Genomic DNA, 10738 nt, shown 5'->3' on the forward strand with positions numbered 1-10738 from the left:
GGGCCTTGTAAGATTTAACTGGGGACATGCGTCGTGTTAGTATAATGAACACTTTCAGATTGAATTTAAAAAAAAAAAAACTCATACTTTTGCTCATAGGCCAGTCACATTCAAAAGGTTTTCTGGGAATATGTGTCATCTATATCAGATAATGAATATATTTATTTTTATGAGTTATCAGTGTCTCTCATGTTGTGAGTGATCTTTTTGTTTTTGACAAATGTCATGAACACAGACGTCTCTTAAATAAATTGCCTTGAACATCAGAAAATGTTTGTACCCGAACAAAGCAGAAGAAAATTGATAGATAGCAATAGCTCATATCGTGCAACCGTTTCAGATTTTCCCAAACAGATGGTGACGTAGCGCTCACTACGTCACATCCCCCCTCAGCCCGTCGTGCTTCCTGCCTTGCTGAGGGAGGGGACGGTGCTGACGGCTGGGAGGACGAACGGAGAGCCGAGAAAGCTTTCTGGAAGCCGCAAAGAAGTGGAAAACGGCCCGGGTTTCCACCGTCCGTCGGGAGATAAGCACCGCAGTTTTCCGCAGCCGCTCGGATTTGTCACCGAACAGGCGCCGAAAAATGTCGACCAGTCGTCAGCTGAGCGAGAGCAGGGCCATCCCGACCAGGACGGTGTTGATCAACGACACAACGCAGCTACCTCATGACTACTGTACCACTCCTGGAGGCACTTTATTCTCCACCACCCCTGGAGGTGAGAACACCTGCTTTTCCTCTGCGGTTTAATCAAATGTGTTTGTTTCGGTCTCACTTAACGGGTAATGTTGTCTATCTGCGTGGCCTAGCCCGGGTTGTCATCCTGATCAAAACAAAAACAAAGATTAGACCCACCCCTCTGGTCTCTGGCTGCTTCCTGATTGGCCTTTTAACGTCGTAGAGCGTCTCATGGTTGCGTTACCTGACATTGGACTTGCACAGGTCTAAATTAGTAGCGTTGGTATTATAGACTGAACGTTTCATCTCGATATTTAGTTGAGCTATTGTGATAACGATAAATGTGGCGATAAAAACGATAATTATTGCTTCTTTTCGATATAACTGTATGAATGCGCCTGGGTGTCATATAACCTCACAAACACATATACTGCTGTTGAAAAACATTCAGTGCGCTACTTTAGGACAGTCACATAAAGATGCGTGATTTGCGTCACTAAACTACGCACAATAACTACAGTAATCATATTTTCTAATTGCTGATATTCATTGAACAAAGTGAAGAAAATCGTAAAACTAACAATTCTGAGAATACAGAGAGCTTTGGGTTTTTTTTTAAATACTTGGAATTTCTCATAATAATAAATAAATTCTTATCGTAATAGGAAGTTTATTACAATAAATGATATGAAAAATGACTACCCCTAGTCTAGCTATAGAATCTGATAAGTGATTCTGTTAAATTAGGAATTAGGAAGCGATTAGTGGAGGGCAAGTTGCGACTTGTATGCTCACAAATATTATGCAGGTAGCACATATTATTTTATACAAGGAAGCAAATTACTTTATGCGTTGCTGTTTCACAATACCATACTCATAATCTCCAAGCATATTGACTACTGGTTAAAATGTAAAAAATACTTTGTAATTTCTGAACTCTACATAAGAACTTTACATTAATGCATATTGACTTATGAAGGATTCCATCTTTTTTTTCGTGCTTGCAACGAACTTAGCGATGTATTCCTAACTGCATTTTTTATTTTTTTTACTTGTTGAGGAAGATAAAGGAATTCTAAAGATAATAAACTACTAAAACTAAAAATGGTAAAAGTATTAAGCTTTAACCAAAAATTTGACAATGAAACAAGAGATCATTTTTAAGAGCCTTGAAGTTAAAGGACTTTCATGTATTCAAACTTAAACCTGATGTACCTTTTAGTCACAACAGAATCTTGCATGAGACATCTGAAAAAATAAGCATGCAAAAATCCACTTGAGGCATATTGTTCCTGTGAATATTTTTGTCGTTTGTGTTTGATCATCAAGTTTCTGCATCTACTGCTGAACACTCCATATGGGATAATTCAATGCGTTTGAAGACACATAAATGTGTGTAAACAAGTGTTAGCTGTACCCACTCAGAGTATCCCTCAGGGTACTTGGAGGGAAGATCAGGAAAATAATCTACTTGCGTCTCATTGAAGGAACTCGGATCATTTACGACCGCAAGTTTCTGCTGGACAGGCGGAATTCCCCCATCGCTCAGACTCCTCCTGCACATCTGCCTGTCATCCCTGGAGTGACCAGCCAACATATCCTGACTGAGAACCAGAAGAACGAAGCCAACAACCACATCAACAACCATGATGGCAAACCCACTACAGGTCAGAGTTACATAAAAAGATTGTGCTTGTTTTCAATAAGTGTTATTTATTTATGAAGGTGATGGGATCTAGATGGAAAACTAGAGCCAGACTGCCACAAAACCACAACTAGCATTAGAGCAATATTTACATGGACAGACCAAGATCAGAAATCTGCAGCTTTTTAAGTGACGTTCACGCCTTTGGACACATGACAGGAGGAAAAAGAACTGGCAAGAATCAAAAATACTTCAGAAAACAAATGGCAACACCCAGTATGAGGTGGGAACAAAGACCCAAGTTACAACCATTCAGGCCAAACCTGATGTAATAGATTATGCAGATATAGAAACCAGCTGAGCAGCATAGCTGTTTTTGTCATGTAAGAACGGTAAGGCATTGTTCTTATAAATTGTATATGTAATTATCACACAGAGAAAAAAAAGTATTAAGATGGGTGAATTTATGAAACCAAAAATACTTATTGGATAATTTATGAAGAGATTTATAAGTTATAACCATACAATCTATTAAAAGTTGTATTTTGTTCCTGCCAAACATGTCTTCTGTTATGGTGGCCAAACAGATACAATTTTACCTCCTCTATCCAAAGAACATTGTTCCAGATCTCTTGGTTTTTATCTATGTTCTCTCTGGAAAAAGTTTGCTCGTGCCAAGTATATTTTTTTGTTTTTCTTGAGAGTTAAAACTTCCTCCTTCTATATTAACAGAAGCGAGAGGCTCCTGTAGATCCTGTAAATATATTTTAGAGTTAGTCTCCTAAAACCTCGTGGGAGAACATGTTATTGCCAAAAAGAACAAATTGGACCTTTTTTGGGCCTCAAAAGTTACCAGTTCTCCAACCGGTCAGTTTGACCAAGAGCACCAGGGCTTCTACTAGAAAGCAGAAGATGAAGAGGGGTTTTATTTTTCAGTGTCACAAGAGTCAAAGGATCCATGTAAATCAACAAAGGGCTGAATTGATGAACGAAGCGGCCCAGAAATGCTTCATGTGACGTCCAGCAGGGGGCACACGTTGGCTATTTACCCGTGGAAAAAACAAAACAATTGTCTTTAAAACCGAGTCTTGTACCAGCTAAAGTATTTGCTGACGTCGAGAAGAAGAAATATTTCAGTTGAAAATCTCTAAATGATCACTACTTGCTGTTTTTGTTTCTTAGTCAAGTGCATTATTAAAAGTGTTCCTGTAGTTCTTTTTTTTTTTTTTTTTGACAAATTTCTCTGGTTTTCCTTTATCTTTAAGGTGACGACGCCCAGTTTGAAATGGACATCTAACCACCTGGAGTCACACCAGCATAAGGAAATGACCTGGCACTGTGTGTGTCAGTGGCTTGGCTTGTAGAAACCAATGTTGTGAGCCCTCATGGCAGCCATCTTTGTTAGCTCTTTGTCTCACTGCTGGATGTAATGTTTGTAAACCCCCGGGCGATTCGGTATACCTTACATGCACATACAGAGCAGCAAAGTCCGAAAACTACGGTTATCTGTGTAACAATGGATCGCAGTACAAATTTCAACCATTTTCAGTAAATGGGACCCAAATATTTTGCAGCCAAAAATTAATCAGTTTTAGTGCTCATTTTACAGCTTTCCGTGAGACCAAACTGGAAATATAAACTCATTTGACCAAGAAGAAGTACTTTTAAAAAAGAATTTGGAATCATTTTAAAAAGCTTTGATATTCCTCTGTCTTTGTTTTTAAAGACCTCTGGTTTTCTGTTTGTTTCTTTATTAAAACTACTGCAGTTACTCCAGGATCCATAACCACTTGGGACGGCTTTGATTCCAGTAACGGTACCTGAAGAAATGCTGTATTATTCTTGCTTTTCTATTAGGAAAGGACCTAACATCATTCCAAGATTTTAGTCCCAAAACAGTTTGCTGCAATATTTTATTTGTGAGTCTCCAGGAAAAAATGCTTACAAACAAATTTAGGGCAAAATTAAACAGATATAAATCATCAGATAATTGAGTATCAAATGAAGCGTAGACATAATTAGCTTAAAATATTTCTTGAATTTAATTTCAGCAAAGTACAATAATATCAAGTAATTTAAGACTTTATATAAACCCAGCCTTTTTCTCAGATATGTTATAATGGCAAATAAGACTAAGGAGGAGGATTTTGTGGGATGCCACAAAATCCATTTTAAAACTTGAATCAATTTAAATGTTTTCTAAACATTTATTATTATATTTGAGTACAATTTTAGTATTAAGGCTTTGCCGGGGCGTTAACTCTGTCCAAGCCCTTTAGATTTTATGTCAACGAAACGGATAACAATGTGCGCATTGGGCTTGATAGATGCTCTCCATAAACTGATCTGACATTAATATTCTTATCTCCATGCATCCTGCCTGCCCATGCCTTATTCAACATGAAATGCAGTGACTAGTTTCCTTGCCATCTATTTGTATTTTCTGACAGATGTTTATTTTTTCACAGTAGCGTTAAAACAGGTTATATTTTGCTTGGTCAGTGAACAAAAGGTATTTTATTTTCTTGATGATTTTCTTCCTCGGATTGGTATAAAGTTTGGAAGCGTGATTGCGCATGTGAGGCTGATGTGTTACATGACAACATGGTAAAAGTGCCACTCACTCATTTTAATCCAATGTTCATTTGTTTTATTCTAAAGTTCTTCTCTGCTACTTGGCAAACAAGTAATTGTGTTTTTCATTCAATTTTCTTTCTCTGTTTGACAGGAGACACTGACTGATGTTTGTCAAATATTATTTTTCATTTCTTTTAGCTTTGTAATTATATTTGAAAAAGTCTGTTGAAAATTTCATCCACAGGTTGCTTAAAATTATGTTTGCATCGCACCCTTTGGCCGACAAGGCTATTAAGGTATTGCAATCCATGTGGCAGATTTATTTCCAATCCATTTGATTTGATGAGGGTTAAACAGTTTGCTTTGAAAGAGATTGGACACAAATTTACTGTAACCTTCTGTTCAGATTTAAAATAACTTTTATTTCAAATGAAACTCCAATGCCAGTGGACACTGTTGCTGCAAGATCAATAAAATTCTGTAACAGATTTTGTGTCATTGTCTTTTTTTAATTTAATTTTATTCAATTATTACGAAAATGCTTAACGAATATTTAGACTAGGTATGTACAGTACGGTAGATATGTTTATTATGCGTGTTTTACATCAGGCACTCCCGCTACACTCCCTCGTCATTTTGTGCAGGCAATAATCCGGGCTGCCGCTGGTCCTTCTTTCTCTTTTACGTCCCTGAGCGAGGCCGGCGTCAAAATGGTGAGTGTCGGGGAAAAATACAATTAAAATCCGTTCAATATCGAAGCCATCCGTACACCAACACACTCGTACCATATATTAATGGACACGTTGTTTTTCCTTTTTTTAGATCCTGGCAATATCAATCAGCAATACGAAATTTTGACTAAGTTACACAGTATATTTCACAATTTAGCCTAACTGATACCTGTCCGACAGATACACACGCCCGTCTTCCCTGCTTTAAATGAGTTTGAATCAGTTACTTTTCTTTTTTTCGTATTTGTGGTCAGACATTGTCAACGAAGGTTTTTGTAATTTGTGCCGTTTTTAACTGGTAAAACACAAAACTGTTAGCCTAATGTCGCTAACGTTAGCATGCGCTCCCTAAATATGCTAATAACGCGGTGCATGTGTGAGAAGACAGTAAAATGCACTTAACTGCCAAACCGGGGTATTAGAAAGATAGAAATCAAGCAAATTTAGGTTAAAACTTATTCAGATTTTCACCTTTTGTTTTTGGCTTAGAAACAGATAATCGGATATAAATGTATTTTTGCTACTTTCAACCAAATGCCTGGAGTATGGTAGTTGCATGCTTGGCAATATGTCTCATAGACAAATGAACAGTTTCACTTGGCTTGTTTGAAATTGCAGTCTGTTCACATGACAGGTGAGGTAGGTTTTCACATGCATATAACATCTTACCTGTAGAGGTACTTGAGTTAGGACACTTTCCTCAGAAACTTGCATCAAAATATGTGAGCTGTCCCTCACCAGTAAACCTTTCAGCTAACACCTACAGCTTGTGTAGTTAATCTTTTCCTTCATTTACAGAACGACACAGTAACAGTCAGGACCCGCAAGTTTATGACAAACCGACTGCTTCAGAGGAAGCAGATGGTAAGTTTTCACATGTTCTGCCACCATCTTTGTAGTTAGTCTTGTCAAGCAAAGATGTTTACAAAGTGCTCTAATGTCTTTGTAGGTTGTTGATGTCCTCCATCCTGGCAAGGCCACAGTCCCAAAGACTGAAATCAGGGAGAAGCTTGCCAAGATGTACAAGACCACCCCCGATGTTGTATTTGTCTTTGGCTTCAGGACTCAGTTCGGCGGTGGCAAGACAACAGGCTTTGCTATGGTCTACGACTCTTTAGACTATGCCAAGAAGAATGAACCCAAACACAGACTTGCCAGGGTGAGTGTGGAACTTTTTTTTTTCTCTACATTTGAGGAAACAGAAAAATGAAACAACTTTTTGGTGTTTTTCTTGCCCAACTTTTAATATATAGGTTATTGATGCTCCCCTGTTTGATATTCAGCAGAATAATAATGCAATTCTGTGCATGCATGCAGTTTCTTAGAAAGTTTGTATGTAGCAATAAAATTACTTTCTGGTGGGTCTCCTTTATGCTGCCTATGCTGGAAGGAGTAGTTAAACAGAGCATGAGCGTGTGTATTGATAAATGTGTAACTATTCTTTGTTGTGAGCACATTTTGCAGACCTTCACCTTGTATTTTCATGTTTTGGTGATGGAGTGCTGCTTCAAAAGTCCCATGTGCCTCTCCTAGGGTTGTGTCCTGCAGTAGTCGGTACTGCACTGAAGCGGTTTGAATCTTGTCCCAAAAGCCATTCTGGTTTTTATACTTCTAATCCATCTTGGGGAAGTAGTCACGAATTTTACTCCGATTTGATCTTACGGATCAAATCAGAGTAAAATCAGTGTGATATGATTTAAAGCAAAAAGCGGCTCGGTCTGCGCAGAGAGGGGCTTGTTGATGGCAAAACCTTGAACACACAATCATGTGTGTATATAATATACATATATGTATATTACAAATATGTAATAGTTTTACATAAATGAATATATGTAAAACTATGTTCATACTTTTATATATTCATACTTGTAACAGTATGAATATATTTTTACAAGATTCTGAAGATTATAATTCAGATTTTAGTCACCATAAGTGCACCGTTAGTATTGGTCATATATTCAGTTTCTTTCATTTCTATGTTTCAAAGTTACCAAGCTGTACATTCTTCAGTGTTTAAATTGTGTTAAATGTTCTTATTTATGGAAATATTACAGCTGCTTCTTATGTTTGCCTTTGCCCATTTCATACATTTGCAGGTTTTTGATAATTTAGTTTTCAATCGTGTATCAAATCATTGTTGCTAGGGAGACATCTTGCATTGATAAGCAGTGATTTAAAGTAATTACCCTCAAATCATACATATTAGTAGGAGTTACTCATTTATTTTCATCATAATTTGTGGTATTTCATCAGTCGACTGGTCCAAACAGGAATCAGATGCACAATAAATGGGAGCCAAATGTGATCAAACTTTTTATATACAACAAAATTTAAGCTGAGATTTGAGATTTTTAACTGTTTTCTCCATAATTCATATAGTACCATGTAAACAATTATTAGGCAAGTGAATCGTTTGACTATCATTTTTAGGCATTTTTTCAAACTCCAAGTTGATTAAATTGGAATGTTAAATGGATTTAAGCAAAGCAGATGATGTGCAATGAGGGAGGGTGGGGCCTAAAGAGATCAGAGCCATACATCAAGGTTATTAAGCATCTTCTATTTTTTTTTTTTTTGTCAAAATGGGTGAAAAAAAGAGAGATTTAAACAACTATAAAATGTGAAAAAATGACCAGATGTCAGATGGATATCCTGCCTGTAGTACCTAGAAGTACAAGTAACATATGGTTTATATTATTCTCCCTTAAACAGATCAAAACAACAAAGGGAGAAGCAAAAATGTATTTTTCTTTTAGTCATTCAGCACATTAATTGTCCATAGATATTCTCCAAAGAATAAGTTATCTCAGGATAACTTTTACTCTCTGAAGGTTTAACATTTTAGTTTAATTGAGAGATTAGTAGTTGGTGATTAATAAAACAGCAACTCTTTGGGTGTGATCTCTCCAAGGGCCTGCTGTGTTAAAGTAGATTTTTATTGACCTCTCATGATCTACATGTCTGCACTTTGACAGCTACATGTCTGCACTTTGACAGCTGCATGTCTGCATGCTGATAATAAAGAGCTGCAGTAGTAATAATGTTCCGTCTTTTCCTCTAGCATGGTCTGTATGAGAAAAAGAAGACCTCCAGGAAACAACGCAAGGAACGCAAGAACAGAATGAAGAAAGTACGAGGCATCAAGAAGGCCAGTGTTGGAGCTGCTGGCAAAAAGGTACAGTGACACTGAAGCACATTTATGAAATCAAAATGGTTATGCCGGTGAAAGTTTGTCAGAAGAATATTTTTACAAACAACCTGTAATCTTCTATGGCATTTCCTTGCACCCTATTTTTTTTCAACATCATTATTCTTGTGTCTTTCTCCTCCTTTTCCCCATTTTAATTTGTTTCTCATCTTTCCAACTTTGTCACATTGTCTTCGGGAACTGTAGAAGGTAAATGTAGTCTTTAAGAGGATTAACTGCATCGTGTTGATCATTCTGGAGTCCTAGACGGCAGCTAACTCCTGCCTCTGTACTCTGGCCTAACAGAGAAGCCATAACACTTTTCCTATTTGGATGTATTTTCTGCATCCAATGTTTTAGCCTTGGATTATTACTGAGCTGTCTGCTCCCTCCTCCTAGTACTAATCAGTAAAACTAATTTAGTAGATGTTTATTTTTTGGAAAAGTGATGATGGTAAAAGGAGATTCTCACTAGTTGATGTGTTTTTACAGATGCACTAACCAGTTGCAGCCCCTGGTGCAGTTTTCGTAGTGTATATTCCTACCCCTCACCCTTGTAGCATCAGTCTGTGATCCACGTGTTTTAACTCTAAACTCTGGATTTACAAATCTTGCTTGGCTTTGTGCTGTTCAAGCTGGTTGCTTAAGTAGCACTAAGAAACATATTCTAACATATTGTGTATATTGTCGTAGCTCTTGGATGTGATGCAGGTCCATTCAGAAATCTTTTCTATTCCACATTTGAACTTCTTAACATGTCAACTTTATTTTTGTTCCACTTTTCGTTCTTCACTTGGCTTCCCGTGGATTTCTTTTGCAGAAGTGAAGTTTTCAGTTTTGCAGGTATCAAAGCAGTAAAGCATGGTGTGCCATTGTGTTGCACATCCTAAACTGGTAGCCATGAGCTGTGCCATGCATGTCACTACTTTTCCCAGTAGCTTTCCTTCAGTGATTCTTCTTCTGTGTCTTAGACTTTTCTGATGTAGTGGGATTATCTATTAGGCTTTCCCCTGTTTTCACTTAAAATTAAACACAACTGCTTTTATTAGACCATGAAGTTAACTGAACCCAAGATTAAGAGCCGCATGTTGGTAGAAAGTTTTGTGGTGTGTGTTTGTGGGGCTGGGGTATCTGAATCTAAAGATTGCTTGTGTGTGAAACATTTTCTCTGAAATGTAAAGTCTAAAACCTGTGAAGAACGTTATTGTTTAATAATATCATTATTTTTATTTTTGCTGTTTGTTAGTCTAACCTCAAAATAATGAAAGTAGAAACCTTGCTCTCATTCTTAGCAGTTCAGTTTGCTGTGACGCTAATGCTGTTGCTTTTCCCCTGCAGTGAGCCCAGACGGCCAGCGGGTGTCCTCGTGCTCAAGATGGTCTTGTATATTGTCATCAAATAAAGTTTTGGGAAAAAAGACTCCCTGTGACTCTTCATTTATGTTGTCTTTTCACAGTTATGTAATTAAGTTCAGTGCACATCATGTTTTTGATATATTGTTTTTATGTAAAATAACAAAAAGAAAGTTACACTTGTTTCATAATTTGTTGTTTAGGGGTATCACTATATTACATTTCTTGGAATTCAGGAACAGCATTGCTGTATAAACTTGTGTATATCACTTTAAGAAGCTAAATGTATTCAATTTTTCTGACTTTAAAACCATTCCCGAACATGAGAGTTTCCCACTTCGGATGTTCCTGAAATATCCATGCTGTTGGACAAACTGACTGCAGCTGAGCCTTGTAACTTTAAGGGATGTGTGCTCAGGGTGCAAAAAGGTCACAGAGTGCTGGGAAAAGAAAATGCCAAAAGCTTTTATTATGACTGACTCCACGATTTGAAACCAGAATATTGCTGTTGCACAATTTCCTATCTGTAGCTACAGTGGAGTGGCACAACCGGAACATTTTCCAAGCCAT

The 10738-nt window shown here is 37.3% G+C and overlaps 2 protein-coding genes across 2 annotated transcripts; both read left to right on the top strand.

Annotated features, from left to right (window-relative positions):
• Nucleotides 1-399: 399 nt before the first annotated feature.
• eif4ebp2 (eukaryotic translation initiation factor 4E binding protein 2) lies at nucleotides 400-5386 on the top strand. The gene is made up of 3 exons (XM_055030216.1): nucleotides 400-716; nucleotides 2164-2343; nucleotides 3587-5386. The coding sequence occupies exons 1-3, from the start codon at nucleotides 584-586 to the stop codon at nucleotides 3616-3618; spliced, it is 345 nt and encodes a 114-aa protein (XP_054886191.1). The 5' UTR covers nucleotides 400-583; the 3' UTR covers nucleotides 3619-5386.
• Nucleotides 5387-5480: 94 nt separating this feature from the next.
• rps24 (ribosomal protein S24) lies at nucleotides 5481-10235 on the top strand. The gene is given in 6 exon segments (XM_055030267.1): nucleotides 5481-5520; nucleotides 5523-5611; nucleotides 6428-6493; nucleotides 6579-6788; nucleotides 8691-8804; nucleotides 10155-10235. Coding segments are annotated over 6 exon segments (522 nt in total). The 3' UTR covers nucleotides 10158-10235.
• The last annotated feature ends 503 nt before the right edge of the window (nucleotides 10236-10738 follow it).

Source organism: Poeciliopsis prolifica, unplaced genomic scaffold (genome assembly GCF_027474105.1).
Source record: "Poeciliopsis prolifica strain line A6 unplaced genomic scaffold, Auburn_PproV2 SCAFFOLD005, whole genome shotgun sequence".
In the NCBI taxonomy this organism is placed as follows: Eukaryota; Metazoa; Chordata; class Actinopteri; order Cyprinodontiformes; family Poeciliidae; genus Poeciliopsis; species Poeciliopsis prolifica.

What these genes read in the sequence shown, in the direction of transcription:
- eif4ebp2 (XM_055030216.1), top strand. Translation starts at nt 584, where the DNA reads ATGTCGACCAGTCGTCAGCTGAGCGAGAGCAGGGCCATCCCGACCAGG. An exon ending in ATTCTCCACCACCCCTGGAG is followed by an intron (nt 717 to 2,163) that starts GTGAGAACACCT and finishes GTCTCATTGAAG; the next exon opens with GAACTCGGATCATTTACGAC. An exon ending in TGATGGCAAACCCACTACAG is followed by an intron (nt 2,344 to 3,586) that starts GTCAGAGTTACA and finishes TTTATCTTTAAG; the next exon opens with GTGACGACGCCCAGTTTGAA.